Source organism: Mastigoproctus giganteus, chromosome 3 (genome assembly GCF_048544385.1).
Source record: "Mastigoproctus giganteus isolate SK-2022 chromosome 3, ASM4854438v1, whole genome shotgun sequence".
In the NCBI taxonomy this organism is placed as follows: Eukaryota; Metazoa; Arthropoda; class Arachnida; order Uropygi; family Thelyphonidae; genus Mastigoproctus; species Mastigoproctus giganteus.
In genome coordinates this window covers 255,988,253-256,011,086 of record NC_143577.1, presented here as the reverse complement: position 1 = coordinate 256,011,086, position 22,834 = coordinate 255,988,253, and the positions used below count along the sequence as shown (strand labels likewise).

Here is a 22,834-nt window from a genome sequence, read left to right as displayed (position 1 = left end):
GTAGCAAAGAGTCAAATGAAAGAAAGATAATTATAGAGTAAAGGTAAGAAAAATTTCCTGTAGTCTCAGACCCTTGTGGAAGTAGACAACTTAGACAGTAAAATAAGAAATTTGGCCGACATTTTCTTTGATTTGATTTATTATTTAAACTATTTCCAGTTTTTCAACCACATATCATTCAAACTAGTCCATGAATGCACAATCGGTACAAACATATTAATAAACCATATGAGCTGCATGGTCATTGGGGCACTAAAGCTCGACCCATATTCACCAAATTTTCCCACGAAAAAGGACACAAGATCAGGTGGAGGATTTACCTGTTTCATAAGCAAAAGAGCTCTTTCTGGGAATAAAAACCCTCGGCTGAGACCTACTAACTCATCCACTTTGTGATAAATCCCATAAAAATTCATTGTGTCATTGCCGAGGTTCGAACTCAAACCTTTTCCACTCATTGTGGCAATGATAGTGATTATATCCACAGTACGATCCGCGAGTGCGCACGTGCTATTCTGAATAATGATGAGTTACCCTTAAACTTCTATAGATGTGCATACTTGCCCATAGCATGTTCCTGGTTAGGTTTTTGAAGTCAGGTGCCAGATCCAAGACGATCAGGGTGCCCAGAGCAAGGGTGCGTAACAGATCCGCTGTGGCTTCAATCCAGGAAAAGTCTCCTCGGTTCCACTTTGCTCCTTCTAGCAAGGGCCACCCTCCATAAGACTTGAACAGCTCTTTAAGATGATCGAGATGCACTTCGCTAGCTGAAAAGCAAAGAAATTATGGAATTAGTTTATGTTTCACTTCAAAAGGAGGGCAAGCAAACAAATCCAGTACACAATCTAATTTTACGTCTGTTTCAAAAGTGGATTAGAATATTCTCTGGTGTATATTCTTTGGACATGAAACGCTGGAAGAAAGAAGAGATAAAGCAGATCTACTCCTATTTAACCACCTGGTAAATGGTACCATAATTTGTCCTTACCTCGTGTCACAAATTAACTTCAACGTACCGAAAAGAACTTTAAGAAACTGTAAGATGTAAAATCTTACAAGTATATTATTTTATAGAAAAGTGAGATTAATTTAAAGTAAAACATAATATAGCAATATGGGGAAGCGAACCCTTACAGGTCAAGAATATTACTAAGGTCACTCGCAAGGGATTAAATTAGACAACGTCTATACAAGGGGAGCGGTAAGCTGAAAGGCTATTAGCAACCTGGGTACACTTCGACTCCCAGCACACAGAAACAATGGAAACTGGTAGCAACGGCTGTTGGTAATAGGTGTTAACTCTGGAAAACAATGGTGCGGTGGACCATGGTACTGTCGGGACATTTCTTTGATCGGTGACACCTGGAGAAGAGACAGGAGAGTAAATACGGGACAAATGCTGGAATTAGAGTTAAGACTGGCGTCTGGCTGTCGGTGATGGCAAGTTTTCTAGATGTGAAATAAGTCTGCTAAAGTATAACTATAAACGGCTGACTTCAAAGGTACAGACAGCCTGAGAAATTTAACAAATTTCTTAAAATAAGAAGTTAGATCGAGCAATAAGGGGACAGCTAGAGAAAATAAAACGGGCAAATAGAACAGAGTGAAAGTTGACAAAATGAGAAAGATTGGTTAAGACTCAGAACAAGGGCAAGCCTGATACATAGGGGTGGTATGTAATTCAGATGAAGAAGGTGAGAGAAAGGGGGAAGGGAATTGACAAAGTTGAGATTCTTGTCGGTGTTTCTGAAAATGGGATAGTCAAGAACACAGTTGCGTTTTGCTGGTGTTTGTCGAAATGGGTTAAAAAGTGACTGAGTAGAAAAAACACAGAACCTCGAGTTGAGTTTTATGTGGGTGTTTATGGAAATGAGTTAGGGAGAGACAAAGTTCAGATTCTTGTCGGTGTTTGGGAAAATGAGTTAGGACAGACAGTGAAGTTTTTTTGTCGTGTTAGAAATTATGGACACACAGAACCCCGATTTGAGTTTATGTGGGCGTTTATGGAAACGAGTTAGGGGGAGACAAAGTTGAGATTCTGATCGGTGTTTGTTAAAATGAGTAAGGAAGGACAGTTGAGCTTATTCATCGGTGTAAGTAATAATGAGTGAGTAACATGGACAGTTGAGTTTCTGTCGTGTTAGAAATTATGGTGTAAGGAGAATAAGCCTGTCCGTCATTGGAAGGCAACAGCAGTGGCCGTATGCTATAGTCTAATCCACATCGGAAGAAAGGCAAGGGTAGTGACCCGAATGCAACGAACGCTGTGAAATATTTCTTAATTTAATAAGAAGTTCTTAATAGGTGAAGTGGGGAAGCGAGGGTGGCACCCTATGAGCTGTCTCCTTGTGGATGAGCTGTAAAAAGTGGAGTAGAGAAGGAGTTAGTGTGAGATGCCCTGTGAATTTTCTTTTTGTGAATAAGTTTTAATAAGGTGGAGAGGGAAGGAGCGAAGCCAAAAAATTAGTAGCTCGATGAGAAGGAAGGAAGAAGCGAATGTAAGGTAGCCCGAATAAGGTAGAGAAAGGACGCCAGTCCCATGCAGCCAAGAGTTCCTGAAAATTATCTGTAGCAGATTCAGGTGAAGCAGATGAAGGAGATCCTCAGAGAGCCAAAAATGGAAGGTTGAAACCTCCCCGGAAAGGAAAGAAAAAAGATAGAAGTAGGTGAGATATTATTAAGTACTGTAAGTTAACAAGGACTGTTAGTGAAACAGTATAGTGATTAATTAATGAAAAACAGAGATAGCACTAGAAGTAAATTGATAGATAAATTATCTCTGAAGTAAATTATATATATACTAACAGAGTTTAATTAATTAAAAAAGGTTATTGTAAAATGCAAGAGAAACGAAGGATGAGTAATAGATTAAATTGTTGTTCAAATGACTATAATGTGTTAGAAGGGTAGTAAGGTATTCCAAGTCTCTGCTTTGGAGCTGGGTGATTTTATTTTTCCTGCTGCACACAAAAGTAGCTTGATTGCTGTTTTGTAACTGTTTATATAAATAAACTGTGACATCAGGACACGTATGTGATACTTGTGCGTATTTTCAAATCGGAACAGAGGAACTCTGTGTGTTTTTCTTTTCTTTTTCGCGTGGTAACCGAGTTAAACGACCTTGACCTAAGGTTGCATGGTTTATTATCCTTCAAAACAACCAAATCAATTACAAAGATTACGTACAACCGAAGATCAGAACTCATGATGTTCTGATCCGTATCTTCCAATGCATCAGTAGTGGAAAGGTCAGTACTACGAGGTTCAAATTTGAGGTTACCTACCCTCCAATCCTTTTACTTTAATACTTTACATAACAGAACAAGGCCAGGCACGATGTATGGAAATTATAGCCATCTTAAAACAATGAAAGAAACTTAAATATATAAGTTTGAGTAAGAAAACTCAAAAAGCGGTCATTTACAATTTTCACTAAAATTCTAACATCTTGTTGAAAGAAACCATAAGTGGATTGACCGCTTATGATTTCTTTCAACTGAATATTACTACGAATTGGAAATTGTCCAATGAACATGTGGAAGAGGCAACAAATCGGTACATAAGAGAGCAACTTTTGGCCTGCAATGGCTGTGAATTCCCTGTAAAGCATTGGCAGCCTGAGATTTTGTAAGCAGGTTCTTTATGCTGCATCCTAATTCGACACCCCTTTTCATCCAGCGGGTTTTCAGTGGAGTTGTGGTCCAAGTGTTGATTCAGTCCAACATTTTGACATCATTTTCCACAGACCAGTCCAGTATGACCACCACTGTCTGTCATACTGATACTAACCCGACCCGCTTATTGTATTGACACGGCTTGTATAGCGCATAATCATCTAAGATTGTAGACCTATGGTTTGGTTTCAGGCACTATCACCAACGAACCAAGTCCGAACAAGCTGAAAGAGCTGCACAAGCCATGAAGAGCAGCACACACCTCTCGACCATGGTGTATGCCAATATACTGCATGGCACCGACATACACTGCAATCCAAAAAATATCTGGACATACCTGGTTTTATAATCTACTGGATCTTCCTGGTTAAACAAGTGACTCATACCGATATATAAAGAAGACGGGTAAACCACGTGAGTTAGTTGTTCTTCTAGGACTTAGATTCGAGACGATTGATTTCAAGAAGAACATTATAGACGGTCATGCATTCCTAAATTGTCAATTATTCATGTAATTGCTAACAGCCGACACCATCGTAAGTGGACTGTCGGTGATGTTATCATGAATTGGAAGCATGACACCACCACTGTTCGGCAACACATAGAAAGACTACTGAAGAATATAAACTCCACATCAAGATGGGGATTGGAGGGTACTCAGATGGAAGTATACAGGGTTGAAGTACGTACAAACTCACTACTTATGGAGTTCCACAGTCTCGGTTTTCATGGTGAACGGCGGTGTATAAGCCGAATATCACCAACCACAATCAGCGGTCTCGCCTTGCAGGTGCAACGTATGACGTAATTGGTCAAAAGAGCAGAGGAAATCAATTCTGTAGGAATGAATCTCGCTGTACCCTATTCTGATTCATGAGTGGGTGTGAAGGTGCTTGGATATCGTCTGCTTCCGCTGGAGTGCATTGTGCCAACAGTGGTGTTCGGAGGAGGCTGGATTATGGTGCGCAGCTTTTCTCATGGTCGTGTGCGGAGTACCCACGAACGCCGACTCCTACCATAACTTTTTGGATGTCTGCGTGAGTAGCGTAGTGGTTATAACCACCGTCCTCCCACATGGATGGAAGAGACCTGAATTTGAATCCCATCAACGACTTGAGGAATTTTTATAGGCTTTTGTCGCAATGTGAATCATTTAGTTGGCTTCAGGCGAGGATAACATGGTTTTTTTCCCTCCCGGAAACTCGAGTTTTATAATTCAGTAAACGGAAAATAAGAACACATGAAATTTAAAGTCGTATTACAATGGTGCTCAAAAACATTTCATCGCCTCATTTTTTATATTGCTTTCCTTATACTGGCAGCTAATCATTTAGAAATAGCTGAAAGGACTTAAATGTTCTTATGGGTCAAATAATAACAAAAATTCTATGAAAACAATGTTCTTCATTACTTAGGGCGATAGTCAGCAGTATAACCAGAAAACACATCAAAGTGCACACTAATATTCCTTTTCCCCTTGCTTTGATGACTGCTGCTCACAGTCGTGGCATCCACTGGACAAGGTTCTGAATGTATTTTTCCTAATTCTCACATAATTGCGCATGTGGACGGTGGTGGTAGATCCAGATCGGCTCTGGAAATAAATGGAAAAACTGTTCTAAAGATCTTCTTTGCACTGACTTAAACGAGTTAACTATAAATCCCTAGAAAACAAAAATGACTCTAGTGGAACCTGTGCCACCACGTACTGGCTGTAATTCGGGCAAAAGGTGGGCCTACTAAATAATGAATAAAGTTGATAATTATTTTTTATCAAGTGGATGTGTTATATTCACATGTAATAATATATTCCAGTATATTTAAATGCAATCTTTGACTACTGAGCTACCACGAGGCTTCCTTCGACAACAAATACTGTAAATTCTCTAGCGGATGGATCTATCTTGCCCTTTAGAATCAGGTTAGTTGAAATAGCTCAGAATGGCGAAACTTTGTCGACCTAACCGCCATAAGATAATTAGTTTTTACAATTAGAATGATCATGAGAATGAACGAAAATTCTATTACTTACTTTTGTTGATGCAACTATTGTAGGCACCCACGGCAAGTCTCGCTGCCCTCGGCATATCTGATGACATAGCAGTAGACTGCAAAATATCTGCGAGAGAAAAAGATCAAAATATCTACAAATAACCAAACAAAAAACCTCAATATACAGTATCTATTGTTTTGCTGATTATTTTGCTGATTATACCATGGTCAGCAAAACTATATACAGGATTTCGGCTGAATGCAAGAAGATCAGTAATAGAGAAGTGGAAAAGAGTGGGAGAAAGAATTGAACTTTGGGGAACACCAATATTAGTTTAGCCAGTCATCTGATGTCACCCACAGTGCAATCGGAGAGAAAACTGTACACCAATTTTTTAAAAAAGTCCGCAATCGATAAAATAGGGCAATTATGCCAAACAATGAATAGCCTTAGAAATTTAAAGAGTAACTGCTTGAGTTTCACTCAACTTTTCCATAGAATTTATCCAAAGTTGAGTACCATAAGAGAGCACATCATCAGCCGATAAAAACTGTGACTGAATCTTATTACTCATCACTGACCCGATTGTCGGTTGATGGTTTCTCCATTACTTGGGAAAGGTTAGAGGTAGGTCAATGGGACGATAATTGGATGGGATGAATTTTTAACCCTTTTTAAGAATGGCTCGACATATATGCTCTGTAGAAGGATAAACAGCGCTGGAATAAGAAAATGAAAATAGGAGTAAGGTCAGGAGCAGAAGTTTGGAGAACAATCGATAAACGCTTTCAGGACCTGCTGTCTTGGTATCAAAGTTGTTCACAATTCTTCTGACATCTTTCGAAAGAAGACAACAGGAAGCATTGAGTGGAATGCACTGAGAATGGGAGGAAGTGGGTTGCCATGATCGTTAATATAAGAGTTAGAAGAAATGTAGTATGCGTTGGCATTCGAGGTGAGCGGATGCGCTTCGTCAGGGCTCCTCAGTTAAGTGGATTGGATTACTGTCGATTAGTGCTTTAAATATTTGATTTATTTAGATATTGTTGGATTATTTCGTTATAGGTTTTCCTGTAACAGTTTGATTTTTATAATATTATAGATATCATTTTTTAAGTTAATTTTCATTGATATTTAGCTAATTTTATAACGGTAATTATGAGATCTGCCTTAAAAAAGTCACAGGGTATCGTGACTCACACGGAAATAGCCGATGGCGATTTACGGGTGAGTCATGATTTAATCCGTTGTGGAACCTGTGGAATGTTTTCCAAGGTCGACCTGGTGACTAATCCTACCTCACCTGGGGATTCTTTTCTTTGTGATCGATGTAAGGAGTGCACCGATCTTAAATTACAATTTGGTGCACTGATGGAACAATTTGAGTCCCTGAAAAATGAGTGCTTGCCCTCGAAAATAATGCATCTGGGAGCTCGTCAGGGACTCAATACTCCAGCAATCTACCAAGTGATGCACACCCGATGCGGGCCTCACAACAGAAAAACCAAATGCAAACTACTCTGGTTAAAAAGGACATTGTTTTATTAGGAGACTCCATTGTCAGAGAAAGGGGGAATATTTTTTGTAATAAGGATAGGTGGAGTAGAACCAGGGTATGTGGGAGCAACCATTAATGATGTTACCAACAGATTTTAAGGGGGGGTAAAGAGAATATTATTATTCATGTCAGGACTTAAACCTATTCTATGGCCGCAATATTTCAGATCAATTTGTAGCTGTTATAGGCTTCAGTACTTTTTATTGATCTGCAACTTTTCCATGTCGTCCTTTTCTGTTCAAGTAAAGTGGCAACTTCATTATTCATCCTGGCACATTTTGGCCTTAGCTGCCCTTGTGCCTTTAAACACCAATACCAATACCAATTATTCATCCAACTTGGAATCCTCCTCGTGGAGTATTTTTTAATGGTATATACGCATTCAAGGCTTCTGTGATTAATGTTTTAAAAGCGTACCACAGTTCAATTGTATTCATTCTCTGCGCGATATCTACCCAGTTAATAGAGGCCATGTAGTACCTTAAGGCATCGTAATTTCCTTTTCTGAAATTAAATGATCTAGTTCCTCTACTGTCAGCCCTGTTATGTCATCTGATTCATGTGTGATGATGAGGTCTAGGATATTCTTTTCTCTAGTACTTTCCCTGACATGTTGATACAAATAACAGTCATCTAGTTGATTTAAAAATTTTGTTCCCCATGTCGAGTTTCCTTCCCATTTACTCCAATCAATTAGAGGCAAATTGAAATCACCCATAATAAGACATTGACGCTTACTTGCCCATTCCATTTGCATGTAGAGGCTTTCGTCATAATCTTCACAATAACCTAGTCTATAGATTACTCCCACTCTCATTATACCTTTGTTTCCAACTATCTCACACCATACTGACTCTATACTAGCATGTGAAACGTCTGAATCCGGAAAATTTCAGTGTCTGGAAACTAAGCAGCTGCGAGAAGATCTGATTGGGGTGTTTAAGGTTTTCAATGGATTGAGCGAAGTCAATGGTGATGGCATCTGCCTTTTGAAATGACTATACATGTAAGAGAGCATAAATTCAAATCAAGGAAGGATTGTTGAAAGATGGAGTGTGGAAATTTACCTTCAGCCTACGAGCGGATGGTTGACCGTTGGAACAAACACCCACCAGCTGGTGTTGTAGAGGTCAGTAGCTTGAATAAATTCAAGGAAGAACTAGACAGAGTATTAGAGGGGATGGATAGATAATATGGGAAGTGTTGTTGGCTTGCTTTCTTGCATCATTTGCTGCTGTTAATACAAATAATAATACGAATTACATTATAACACATTCAGGACTCTTTTACACTTTTCTGAAATATTCTAGAAATGTCTTAAATATTTTTTTAAGTTTTTTGCTTTCTATAAATAATAGAAAATATTTTAATAAAAATTGGTAAACGAGCTGTTCCTATATTAATAAAAACTTTGAAAATTACGAAAAATGAAACGTGATTCCGCACTTTTAGTGGGGTGGTAGATGAAAATATACTCGTATGAAGTGAAAGAATTCTAGAGGCCAACAACAGTTTTCAGGGTGGAATGCAACTCTCGTCATTTTAATCTGCTCTTACCACCTTATCGGGACACTCATTAGTCCCTTCTACGAAAAGACAAAATCGACAAACCTGACTAGATCTACAGCTTTGCATGACTACCTAGAGCATTTAATCTGATGCGCCAGAGACATCCTCTGCTGTTATTGCCCACACCTGTCCTAACTTATATCGGGGTTCCCGAATACTGACCCGTCATATACGTCATTGCCCGTGAGGATCCCCTGCCAAAATCATTTCTCAAAAGCAGAAACGTTTGATGGTATCGTTGGCTGGCCGACGAGCTGTCGTCATGATTGTACTATGCCTTGTCTGTCTGAACTTGGGACTTGAACTGCTTTACTGCCTTGCCTTCATGGATCACTTTCCCCACACCGGGTGGAAAAGACTTGAGTTCGAGTCCCATCGATGAGGGAGGAATTTTTATGAGTCTTTTTCATAGCGTAGCCGAATTAGTCGGTCTCAGACTAGAGTAACATGGTTTTTCCTCCCAGAAACGCATCCAGAAAACAGGAAATCGACCTCAGAAAGCACGCAATTTACAGACAATATACACGGAGCAATGTGGCCTTAGTCGCTGATGCTTCTAAACCTCACTACAATAACAATTTCAATAAATCATGGATCAGTGCTGCAAAATCTGCCTCTGCTGGGCTGAAAGTGATAAATGAAGACTGTACGAAAGGACAATACAATTGACTTGATTTTCGCCTGGGTGGATTATAAACTGGATGCCACTCTGAAATTGTATTTGTTTCTGATCGTACACCAATCTTTACTTCCAATCCCAAATTTTGACGTTTCAAGATGGAAAGAAAAAATCGTGGTTCCACAAAGCCCCTTTACATAAAAAAAATGTGTACAAAGAGCAAAACATGGCTTCCATGGGAAGCTCTTAAACTCTGTGACCCTGAACTGGCAACTGAATAGGCAACAATCTCTCCAAGATTCTAGATCTTGGAGAGATCAGAGAGATTGGATTGGAAAATTTGGAGAAATTTTCAAGATCTTGGTACATTCCCGAACGCATCTCTCCTTAAAAATAAACTTAACATAAAAAATGGAAGTTCTCTGATGTGCAGCACAGGTATGTGTGTGTGTTAACATCAAAGCAACTAAGGCAATGGGGCTGACGCTGTATACGACCTCGTATAAGAAAACAATGAGCTGCAGGTCAACAGACGGAAGGTGTTCGATTACCTTTAAGTTCGGCATCCACCGCTTTCTGCATGGAGATGAAACGGCTAGCCTGGCCATTCGGATCCAGCACCTTGTGCCGCTCCTCCCAAGAACCGCACGTGAAGTTGTAGAAATCCTCGCACGGATCGAAGCTCATGTCCATGGAGTCCAGCAAGGTGGATGCTGCAAGAAAACATGCACACATCAACAACCGACAGTAATCGCCAAATTAATCGAAACAATAACTGAATTTTATAGAAAGGGTTAGAAATACACTAATGAGTTGTGATATAAAACGATCTCTCCCCTCTCTTGGAGGGGGCCCTCAAATGCGATGAATACACTGCTAATACCGTATAGATGAAAAAAAAAATTTTACTTCGCAATTTGCATAAAGTAATAAACATAATCAACTGACACGAATCAATTTGAACAAACAAGCGGAGAATAATTATAAAATCTTAAATAAAAAATGGTAGATACACTGTGCTGCCACTTTATTAGGCACACTCCATTTCTGCACACAAATGGTTTGTCCCACAACGTTGCAAGTCACATGACCACAATTGTGGATATAAATTCAGCAGAACAACCTTTCCAGTATCAGTTAAGCGTACAAACCGTGGCAAGAATGGGGAAAAGGAGTGATCTAACGGACTTCGAACGTGGCATGGTAGGAGGTGCAAGACGTGCTGGACAAAGCAGCTCTGAAACGGCAGTTCTCCTGAACTTTTCACGCACCACAGTTTCAAGAGTGTATCGAGAATGGTGCAACGAACAGAAAACATCCTCTCAACGGCACTCCTGTGGAAGAAAATCGCTAGTTGATGAGAGAGGTCAGAGGAGGATGTCTAGAATTGTGCAAGCAAACAGACGGGCCACAATGTCGCACATCACGTCAGAATACAACCTTGGTGTGCAGAACAAAATATCGCAACGGACCACTAGTCGCACTTTGTCGCGAATGAGCTACAACAGCCGACGGCCATATCGCGTACCTTTGTTATCAATCAAGAACAAGGGAGCACGCATCCTGTGGGCACAGCAACACCAGCACCGGACTATCCAGTATTGGAAAACAGTTGCTTGGTCTGACGAGTCGAAGTTCCTGGTGCATCATGTTGATGGAAGGCTCAGAATTTGGCGAAAACAACATGAATCCATGGACCCGTCATATCTGACGGCTACTGTGAAAAGTGGTGGGGGCAGTGTTATGGTGTGGGGAATGTTTTCTTGGCACACATTGGGTCCATTGATACCCAACTGAATGCTACGTCCTACCTAAACATCGTTGCTGACCATGTGCATCCGTTCATGTTAACAGTTTATCCTCAGTCAGATGGTTACTTCCACCAGGATAATGCGCTGGTGCACAAAGCCCGAGTCACTATGGAATGGTTCCAGGAATATGACAATGACTTTTCTTCGCTGCAATGGCCCGGTCAGTCCGCCGATCTCAATCCTATTGAACATCTTTGGAAAGAGCTAGAAAGGGCTGTTCGCTGTAGGCCTACACCTCCGTCGAATCTCAAGGAACTGCGTGACACACTCATGTCTGCATGGCACTCCATTCCTGCACAACGTTTTCAGCATCATTTTCAACATTTTCAGCATCAGATTCTTCAATCCGTGCCTAGCGAATTCAGGCTGTTTTGAAGGCAGCACTGTGTAGATTTGAATAAAGAAATTTATTTTAAAAAACTGAAGAAAAATAAAGGGGATATTCTCTCCCAATCCTTCCCCCCCCCTTACTGTTCCTGTTTCTGTATGTTAATCATCTTCAGTGAACCACTCACCCGTGGTTCACTGAAGATGATTAAAGAGAGGCTAAAACATGAGTGCGTATTCCTCAGATACATTAAAAGAAAGCGAGGCTTCAGTGGACCACTCACCTGATCTGATGCACGCTTTTGAAAAGCAGACATTTTCTCGCTTCTCCTCTGAAACAACAAATGGTAAAATATTACTTCTTTTATTTTTATAAAGTCTTCAGTATGTGCTTTAACCACCCTTTTTCACTTAATGAACTAGTTTCTAACAGCCTAATGTAGCTTAACTATTTATTCGTACAATACGTAATCAACTGTCACATTTTGTTTTAATTTTTGAGGAAACCTACTCTTCTGGGAAAAAACAAGTCTCCTTGCAAGAAGTAAAGACCATTCTCAAGAACTACTTCTGGAGAAGTGGTTCTGCTACTGAGAATCCAAAATCATAAACTATTGGTTGGTGTTCATAACACTGCAAAAACGTTATACGCGACATTTGTATATAGGAGGGATGCCCAAATTGGTACCATTTAGGCGTGAATGACAAAAGTTGGAAAAACATTCATATTATTTCACAAAGTGCCTTTGTGTTAAATAGAAATCTTGATGTTCGCTACTTTTAAGCAGCTTTCGGGTCAAATATGCAATTATGCCCCCTTTCAAACAAAGGGGGCATAATTACATAAATGTCTGCCTAGTTGAAAATCATACAGATTGTTTTAAGGTCAAAAAGAAAAGTGGGCCCAGCTCAGAGCCCTGTAGTGCTCCTCATCGAACGAATATTATAATAGCAAGTTGGGAAAGGAATTTCTGCAAAAAAAAAAAAAATCTATAAAGGGACAAGTCTATTGACAAGAACAATGAATCTTCTGTTTGCTCTTGAAGGGAGTTTCTAATCAGCAGAATGAAGTTTTTACTACGCTTCTCGATAAAATGAGCAGAACAAAATGTTTTTCATGAATGTGTTGATGTGAACAGTGTCGCTGAAGGCGATTATTAGCCACATCTCCAGTACTCAGGATGGCAAGGCATCGTAGTTTAGATGTTTCTTTCAAATGGCGAGCCTTGGACGACTTCAAGCAGGGGAGGCGAAGTAGTCATGTTGGCTTAGTGTCACGCAGTGTCATCTCGGTACTATGGAAGTAGTTTCAGGAGACAGGAACCATTACAAAAAGAGCTGGCTAAGGTTGCTCGAGCGCAAAGTTACCTTGAACAGATCGCTATTTGGCTCTATCAGCAAGACGAAACCTACGATGTCCCATCATCAACTTTCTCTTGAGGTTGCTGGGGCTCAAAACGTTTCCAACCGGACTATGTTCAGAAGGCTCAATTCAAGTGGACTCTATGCAAGGAAGCTAGTGCTTTGTATCCCATTGATCTCAAACCACCCAGAAACTTGTGCCATGAACATATCACTTAGAGCCCTGACAAATGGATACAGTTCTGTTCTCTGATAAGATCCATTTTTGTCTACAAACAGGTTCTTGACGTTATTTGAACTGGAGACAACGACGAATGCTGTACAATCCCTCCAATATCGGAGAAAAGGACACTTACGGAGACAGTGTTCTCGTGTGGGTTAGATTAATGATCAACGGCTTCTTCGTGTTTTTGATAGGGATACCGAGAACAGATCCTCGAGCCTTATGTGCGACTCTTTAGGGGTGCAGTTGGTCCAAATGTTCTTTTAATGATGAAAAAGCCACTGCATATAGAGCTCAAGTGGTGGAGGAATATCTTAAAACTGAAGATAATCAACAAATACTATCGCCAGCACAACCACCAGACTTAATTCCTATCGAACATCGACAGCCAACTCCTTGGGCACTTAGTGAGCTAAGATCTGTGCTGGTGGAAGAATGAGACTTGTTGCCACTACAGAATGTTACAGACACACTTATATCGAGCATGGCTCACCACCACACCAAAATTGTATCCCGCTTTATCGCAAGCTGCACGAGTAAACCACGTTTTCTACGTGTTGTATTAATTTTGTACAGCAGTGTAATTGATCCCACGCTATCAGCAACTGGTATTGAACAAACGCCCTCATCCATATTGCGTTATTTGACATTGCACTGACACTTCATCGTCTTACATGTCAGAAATCCAAAAGTAAGCGTAGCATTAGTGTGATAATTTTCATTTCATTTCCACTGCTGAATCCAATAATATTTCGAATAGAGCGAGTTCTGCCTGCATATTGCGTGCTGTTGTTTTTGAGTTGTCATGGGAATTGTTTGTGCATGTGTGTGTGTGTACGTGCTCTTCTGCGTTATTTAGATATTACGTCAATACTTATTTCAGGAAACACGTTGAAATGACGGGGATTCGGAGAAAGAGGTTTAAAACATGACAAATATTAAGTTACAACAATCTGGATTAAGAAAAGTTAAACACCTGTTTTTTTTTTTGTTCGTTAATGCGAGAAGAATATTATCTGACTTTTACTCCACAAAATCGGATATTAATTCAACCCACCTAGGTGTGTCTTGAAACGCATGAATTTAGCAATAGATTTTGGGGGGGTCCCTTTTACCAGTCCTTAACCACATCCATCCATTAACGTATACAATTTCTCGTTATCATTAGTTCTAGAAATACACTGACTAGCCACTTTATTAGGACTATGAGCTAATGACTATGTTTGACCGCCATTGGCCGGAATACCTACTCCAACGCAATGTGACATGGAGCCAATAAGGTGTTGAAAAGTGACTCGAGCAATGTTGAACCGCTCGTGTTAAAAAAAAAAAGTCATTTTCTGGATTGACGTAATCATATGATTGCGCTGACCAACACGCATTTCCTATTCATCATATTTCATCATACTTAATGGAATCGAACTTTGTGAATAATCAATGCTCGTGATAGTCTTCTTAGACTGTGCCTAGCACCTTGACCAAATGGTGTCTAACCCTGCTTTAGAACATACTTGAAAAAGGTAGCGGAATAATCAGCAATCTCTCAGATGTTGCTTAAACAAAAGCAAAAATCTTAACATCAAAATCAGCTCCATCTTTCAGCAATCTTCGCAAAAGAAGATTAAACATATTCACCCAGCACTTTGACAGTATTGGAGATAAATGTTGAGCCCGTCGACAACGCCAGGAATTTTTATGGGTCTTTTTTACAACATGGCTGAGTTAGTTGGTCTCAGATGAGGATCCATGGTTTTTACCCACGGAATCTCGGGTTTTGTAAAGCATACAGTAAACTGACCGCAGCACCCACACACACAACATTTACAATATTCCGCGCAACGTGGCTTAAGTCGATGATGCACCTCCAACAAAATTTCTACTTTGATGTAGGTATTCTTATTCAGTTTTACAAAATGCTATCTAGACTACCCTACTTTTTTCTTACTTTCAATATAACTTAAGTGGGCTTCCAGGTGAGCCTTTTATAATGTTTTGGAGTCGCTTACCTCTTCTAGCTATCACAGAAATGACCACCACCAGGGCTATAATTACCAAGAAACACACGACAAACACGGCGATCACCACAGCGCCTTGCTTTGACCTGCAAAAACAAAAATGGCACGAAAAAATAATTGAGTTAAAGAGCATGACGTAAACATACATTGAATGTGAGAAAGGGAACTATGAAGAGTATGAGTAAATAACTGAAATTTCAGTTGCACAACAACAACACACTTATACTCCCAAGCTATAGCACAGAAAATTAGACAAAACTGCTCCTTGTGACTTCGAAATAAGTTATAAGCGGCCACATAATCCCTGAATTTGATGAGGTTATGGCCTTGTTTTGAGCTATTTGGAGTAGAACTGTAACTGGGTGGGAGTTTATTAACCTCACACCAGCTGAATCTTAATTCTCCACGCTGATTCCAAATACGAAGCTAATTATTCTCGTAGTTCGAGCCAATCTTTGGGGTGGAAGCAGTCTCGGACTGTTTTCCACCCGACATCCGACGATCTAAATACATGCGGTTCACTGCATGCATTTAGATTGTCACTTCATTAGGCATACTGACTAACAGCGAATAGATACCTCATTTTAGCTCTCTGAACAACTGGATTCGTCATGCCATGCTCCATGTTAACCCAATTGCTTTTTTTTGCATATCGGATTTTTCAGGATCTCTACCCGAAGTGCACATTCCTCTTCATCCCATGATTTGTGATGAGGTGGAACTGAACAGATACCCAACTGGATTGAGATCTAATGAGGGCACTGGAACAGGCTGAATTCAGTCTCATTTCGCTGGAGCTAGTTCTGTGCAATTCTGGTCTTGTGACATGGTGCGTATCCGATTGGAAGAATCCATTCGCAGATGGATGCACTGCAGCCGTGAAGGGATGCACCTGGTCGGAAACAGTTTCTATTTGACACGTGGTATAATGACTCATGCTATTTTCTGCATCTTCTGGTTTACCCAACAAGGTGAAACAGCAGGAACCAGGATCCGTTAGACAAAGAAACATTTTTCCCAGTGCTCCAGCCTCCACATTTTCCAGCCCACTGTATCGCTACCTTCTTTTACTAATTCTTTTATTGACGGCAGTGGAACATGGTTTGGTTGTCGGCCGCGATACTCCAATCCGTAACAAAATACGATTTGAGCATTATGAAACTCCTCCTTTGGCTGCCACTGTTGTATTGCATTGTTATTTGAATGACTATAGCCTTTCTGTTACCCTGCAGAAATCTTGAAAGCCTCCATTAGCCTCTGGCATCAGCGACCTGTTTTCGACCATGGATTGCCTGTGGCTACTGAGCTAATCTCAATGCACTGCGACTGGACGACTGTCAATAGAAAATGAACTAACAAGGGAAGGTTGAAGCAATCGTTTTCAAGTGGTATGAAACACTTACCTGGGACATTTTCTTGTGTTGCTCTTTGGGCGATCGGACTCTATGTTACTGTTCTCCATCTTGACAATGTTACCTGAAAAATGAGGTCTCTGTTACTGGCGTGCACAAAGAGGGTTTTCGACATATTCATGGAGTAAACGGAGAGTGTACAGAAAGTGTCTTCCTAGGGATAACCCAATAATTCTCTCACACTGCTGATGGTTATTTCTACTACACTTCATCGAATAACTCGGACCTCGAAATGGCAAGGATTGGAACGTTACTCACTTGCAGTCATCCACTGTTTTTTACGTTTGTTCGCCTTCACTACGATTACAAACCGAAATGTTATGTTTGTTCATCAACTTAATTAATGATTTAGTTTCATTTGTGATAGTGTACTCTCTTGACTTGGGGTTTTTGCACAAAGTCGGATATTGCCAGTAAAAGATCAAAGGAATATTTTATGTAAATCTCTTTGGAGTTGCAGCTACATAATTTTCTGTTGTGCGTGCGTTCCCTGGTCGGTTTGTCTTTCGCTGGTGGATGATAAAATCGGAGATTTCTGTAGAAAAATTTGAGACTGACCAACTAAGCCACTGAGTGAAAAAAGAACCTAAAATTTCCTCGCTTCTTTGATGGCATTCGAACCTAGCCATTTTCCATCCAGTGTATCGAGAGTAGCAGAATGATTGTATTTTATTTTTTACTGTATTTTTTGATCCGCTTTCTTTTAGTTTGAATGGCTAAAATGAGAGCGGAAGGTGTGGTTTTTTTACTTCAAATTGCTGAGGTGTTCGAATACTTTTGACAATAAAATTTAAAAGCCCTAGAGGCTATCTAGGGCTAATAGTTTGTGCAATAAGCGTGAACTTAGCGAGACAAGTTGCTTAGCCAGATTTATATTTTTCTCTTATTGTACAGAGTTATATCGTCTGAAAGTAGCTGGCCCCACTTCCACGTAGTCTAGGACGGGCTGGCAGGAGATTTCTGCTCGACTAAACGGGCCAAATTGGACTGAGGTTATTGTTAGGACTTTCAGTTCCGTGCCCATGTGGCATTAGGCCCTGCGACCGCCAGCCCTTGTGTGGCAGAGTATTTTACTAACCGACGATAGATTTCATGGTTATTTGAATTGTTCTTTTTAAAATTGAGCTTGAGATTGAGACCTCCTTGCTCCTTAACGTTTTATACATATTGTATATATTTAACCAGTTATCAACTTTATTGATCCTTGGTTTTTAATTGTATACATACTAATTTTATTTATATAAATATGTCTTCCTCTAGTGTGGTTGGCTTTCTGTGTGATCAAGAATTGATGGCGGCTACCAGTGAAATAACCGAGGATGAACGTATGGGAATTTTAAGTCAGGTCCCATGACTGAATTGGAAGTATTTTCTGGTAAAGGTGTACCAAGAACTCCTGTTAAGGGCAGGTCGTCGTCACTTTCAGGTCCTCCTCAAGGCACACAGGAGAAAGGCTCTGAAAAGAAATAAGCTAAGATATCAGCCAAAGAAGTGAATTCTGATTCAAATGTTCAATGGCAAGAATGAAAAGACGAAGACAAGATTATAGTATTACAGATAAAATTGAAGTTGAAGGTTTTTAATATAAAGAGAAGCAAAAAATCGTTGAAGACGTTTTTTATGGAACATTAACAGTAAGGTTCCAACTGTAGCTATACGAATCATTCTTGATTTTTGGGACCAGTTGGAAGCCAAAGCGCAAGATGTACAGTGGAGAACATAATGTTAAAAGAAAAGGTGAAGGAAAAGTCAGAAAAAGTGTGTCGAGAAACTTATGCAGCAGTAACTCTAAAAGAACTTGAATCTGGTGTAATTCCAAAGGTGATGATAATAAAGGCAACGACTGATCAATATCAATCTAAGGAGATCAAGGCTGATATCTTTAAGGAAGTGAGGCCTATGTTGTCTTCAGTGCGTGTAAGAAATATTAGGCCTATAAGAGACTGCCGAAAGCATTGCAAAACTAAAGGGATGTTCGAAAATACAGAGTATGATGGAGTTAAGGTACGCTGTGCCTAAGCCTATTATACCTAAAGTGCTGATTTGATGTAGAGAAGGGGGGGATAATAAAAGATGACTTTTTAAAATAACTGTAGTTGAAGAATTTTAAGGACGTTAATGTGATAGAGAAGAAGTATATGGACAGTATTGAAATATTATCAGTAAATAAGGGCAAGAACTCACAGGCAGAGAATTGGGTCCGACAGTTGGCTCCAGTATTGTGGTTGAAGATAACGAATATGTCAAGATTGTTTATAGGCTGGTCAGCATGTAGATTTAGAGAAATGTATCCTGTAATTCAGTTACAAATGTTTATCATTTGGACACGTAGCAAAATTTTGTAAGAGGGAGAGGCTGTGTGGCCGCTGTGCCAAAGAAGGACATTCCTATAAAGAATGCCCAAATCGTAATCAGCAACCAGTGTGCTGTAATTGTAAGAGGAAAAACGTTGAGGCTGCTCATGCACCAGCTAATAAGATATGTCCTGAATATAAGAAACGTTGGAGATCTGTAAGAAAAAAAAAAATAATCATGGCTAGTGAGTTTAGAGTTTTGCAGTTGAATGCTCAACATGCAAAAAATGTCGCATATCAACCAAATTACTTAATGGAGAGAGATAATATAGCGGTGCCCTCTTGCAGGAGCCTTTTATGTAATCTGTGGACAAGTTTGAGGATATCCACGAGTATATAAGGTAACATCAGAAGGAGATAAGCCAATGGCTGCCATTACTGTGCGCTCTCAAGATTTAGTTGTTACAGAGGTGGTGACATTTTGTAGCAAGAACATTTACGTTGTGAAATGTAACAATGTGTTGTCAATATTTTGAAGAAATGGATCCTTACGTGGAATATCTTGAGAGGCTGCAGGAGGCATTTGACTCTTGTGAGGTGGTGGTGGTGGTTGCTTTAGACTCTAATGCTAAATCTCCGTTGTGGGGCAACGCGGTATCTGATGACAGAGGAATGTTACTGGAAGATTTTCTTGCTGCTTCCACAATGGAAGTGATTAATGAAGAAGGACATCCGCCCACTTATTCGACTGTGCATGGGGGCAGTCGTATATAGACTTAACTATAGCTACTGGTGCAGTTAAGAATAATATTAGCAATTGGAAAGTGATTGAGGGATATACAACCAGCGACCATCACAACATCTCCTTCAAAGTAAGTGCCCAAGATGGAATTCGAGACGTGCATGATATAAGCAGATTTCTTGTTAAAAATGCTGTGTAGTAAATTTAATGAAAAATACTTAGACTTAATATCTTGTGTTGATGGCTTAAATTGAGCTCATGTGAATATGTAAAGACTAACTGACTTATTGATAAAATCCTGTAAAGTGTCCATGAAGAAAGCCTGTTTTGTAACAAGACCTGTTTTCTGGCGGAATGAAGAATTCACTCGAATGCGTAAAGAAACTATAAATTTAAGAAGAAAATCAAAGGTGCAGGAAGTTAGGTGATTTCGAACTTGTAAACCGCTATGGCAATTTGTACAGGCAGCACAGGAAGTTATATGTTGGTGCCATCAGGAATGCTAAGATAAGTAGTTGGAAACTTTTTTGTTAAGGAGCAAGGATCTCGAGATCCCTTGAGCTCCGTGTTTAAAATTTTGACTAACAAGAAGTACTTAGCCAATGTTTCTTGTACTATAGGTAATGAAAATAATGCTACCTTAATTGGGCTGATTCCGTGATCATGGTCTTGAATGATCTCTTTCCAGGGGATATAAATACTATGGACACACTGGAACAACTTGTTATGAAGCAAGAAAGCGCAGAGAAGAAATATTTACTTTGGAGGAAGTTTCCAGGGCTGTACAAAGACAGGCCGGTCGCCAAGCCCTGATAAAATTGAAATTGATGTCCTTAAGAAGTCTTATAAACTTATGCCAAGAATATATTTAGATATGCATAACAAGTGTTTGTAGGAGGGAGGAGGGTGTCTTCCCGCAGGCCTGGCAGGAGGCACAGGTGAAGTTGATTTTGAAAGGAGCTGACAAACTTTTAAATGAAACTGGGTCATATCGTCTCATTGCTCTGATACTAGGAAAGACATATGAGCGATTGTGTATCAATCGCTTAATGATTAGCGATTTTTGAAAACAAAACTGATTTCTGAAAACCAGTTTGATTTCAAAAAAGCTTATGGAACAGAGGATACCGTATATAGCTTGGTTCAGGCAGTGGAGGGCTGTGGGGATCGGTATGTTCTAAGAAGTTTTATAGATTTCAAGGGTGCCTACGACAGGTTGTGGTGGGACGGCATCTTTGCTCGTATAAGAGCAAAGAGTGCTCTGTTATGTTATATAAAGTATTTAGAGACTATTTTAATGATAGGAAAGTGAGCATAGAAACTATGTATACAAAAGTTGAGAAAGTGGTACAAAGAGGTTGTCCTCAGAGCTCGATTATCGGTCCCTTTGCATGGAACATAGTCTTTGATGAGTTCTTACTTTAGGAGAAAGAAGGAATAAAAAATATTGCATATACTAATGATTTAGCAATTTTAGTATATGGTAATTCTCGTTCTGTATTATAGAAAAGATCTGAATAAATTCTAATTAAATTGGAGCAGACTCTATAAACTGCAAATATCTCGGGACAAGACAATCCAGATGTTGCTGAAAGGCCGTTTAAGTATGAACAGAGCACCGACTGTGAGGCTCCTGGACGATTCATTTTGGTACGTTAGTGACAAAATACTTAGACCTAATTCTTCAAAAACGATTTTTCTTCAGACAACATGCAAAATATTTAAAGACAAAATTAGGACACTTTATGCCAAGCTCCGGCGAGTTTTAAGAAGGGACTGGGACATTAAAGGCCGCGCCCTAAATTTACTTTGAGTGCCTATTTATCCCGATCATAACTACGCCTCCGGAGCATGGGTGCATCGAATTGATAAAGTGGTTATTAAAAAGTATTTATTACAGGCACAAAGATTTGTCCTGTTTAGTATTATTCGTGCTTACCGAACTGTCTCGACAGAGGACTTGCAAATTATATCTGGTAGGCTGCCAGTTCAGTATAAAGTTTTCCTGTCTGGATTTATGTATTATACAAAAAAGAATATAAAGAAAACCATTATGGGCGTGACATCTTGCCCAGATGAAGGAAGGCTTTACGCGAAAGCTGGTATAAAGCAAGACAAAAAACGAATATGTGAGAAGCTCAAAGTTAAGTGGAAAATAAACTGGCAAGAATCTGAAAAAGGTAGGCAAACTTATATGTTCTTTCCAAATGTGGATATGGTAGATACTCGGAAAAGAACTTGGTTGCAGTTTGGGTTGAACGCTACCTTTTTAATAACAGGCCATGGTCTATCTTATAGGCTTTTTCAGTTTGGACTCTTGGACCAAGGTACGTACAGTTGTGGTGAAGATGAGACCGCAGAACATGTTATGTTAGATTGCAATCAACATCTTGATTTAAGAATGAATTTGGAGTTGTCTGTAGGTACTCTGGTGAGGGAGAGACTTTGGATCATGTTCACGGATAGAGGACTATTTAATTATTTTAATAATTCTGTTGCAGCTGTTTTTAGAAGACGTACCTCGATTCAAGTAGGTAGTGGAACTAACTTTTCTCATTAAGAGTGATGGAAGGAGAATCTTTAAAACCTGGTTTTACTTAGAGGCTAAGTGGCTGAAATATTTGTTTGTTTAAATTATGTGTTGTGTTAGATTAACCAAATTGAACTTGAAGCTCTATAATTAGTTAATACTTTGACCATAATCACGGATAGGCTTCGGCCTTGGTAGTGGGTTTGGCAAAGTTGTCTTAAATAAAAAAAATAATAATAACGTTGAAAACAGCTGAAACTTAAGATATTTTTTTCAGAAACTTCTTGATAAAACAGGATGAAAAAATTATCAGAATTACGAATCATCATTTTAATGAAAGTGAAAACCTTTTTAAAAGAAGTACACGTTGGTTATTTCTTTGAGGTCGAAATTAATAGTCGACTTGTTGGTGAAGGTCTCCACAGTTGGTTAAAATCAGTCAAACCACCGTTGAATCAGGAAGGTAATCAAAGGCAGCGAAAGGAGCCTTTATAAGAGTAAAGGTTGAATAGATTCGCTTAAAGGTTAAAAATTATTCGCGTTATTTAGGAAGTTGTGAAACTAATTCAGATATCGCTATTTCTATGGCAACCCAAAGTGTATTACATTTGTAACATTGCTGGATTGATTGGCTGCTTCGTCATAGACGAGTTCATCTCCATAATCGATGGCACAGTTCTCGTGATGGATGAATGGAAGGGGGAC

At 39.5% G+C, this 22,834-nt stretch overlaps 1 protein-coding gene across 1 annotated transcript in view; it reads right to left on the bottom strand.

Moving 5' to 3' along the window:
- LOC150089086 (neprilysin-11-like) overlaps positions 1 to 16,613 on the bottom strand; it is a 65,295-nt gene extending 48,682 nt beyond the window's left edge. Inside the window, exons 1-5 of the mRNA XM_090370403.1 lie at positions 16,555 to 16,613; positions 15,143 to 15,237; positions 9,965 to 10,126; positions 5,707 to 5,793; positions 565 to 767 (exon numbers count right to left, since the gene is read on the bottom strand). Of these exons, the coding sequence (XP_090226529.1) occupies positions 565 to 767; positions 5,707 to 5,793; positions 9,965 to 10,126; positions 15,143 to 15,237; positions 16,555 to 16,613 (606 nt within the window). The remainder of the gene's footprint in view (positions 1 to 564; positions 768 to 5,706; positions 5,794 to 9,964; positions 10,127 to 15,142; positions 15,238 to 16,554) is intronic.
- Positions 16,614 to 22,834: the final 6,221 nt, after the last annotated feature.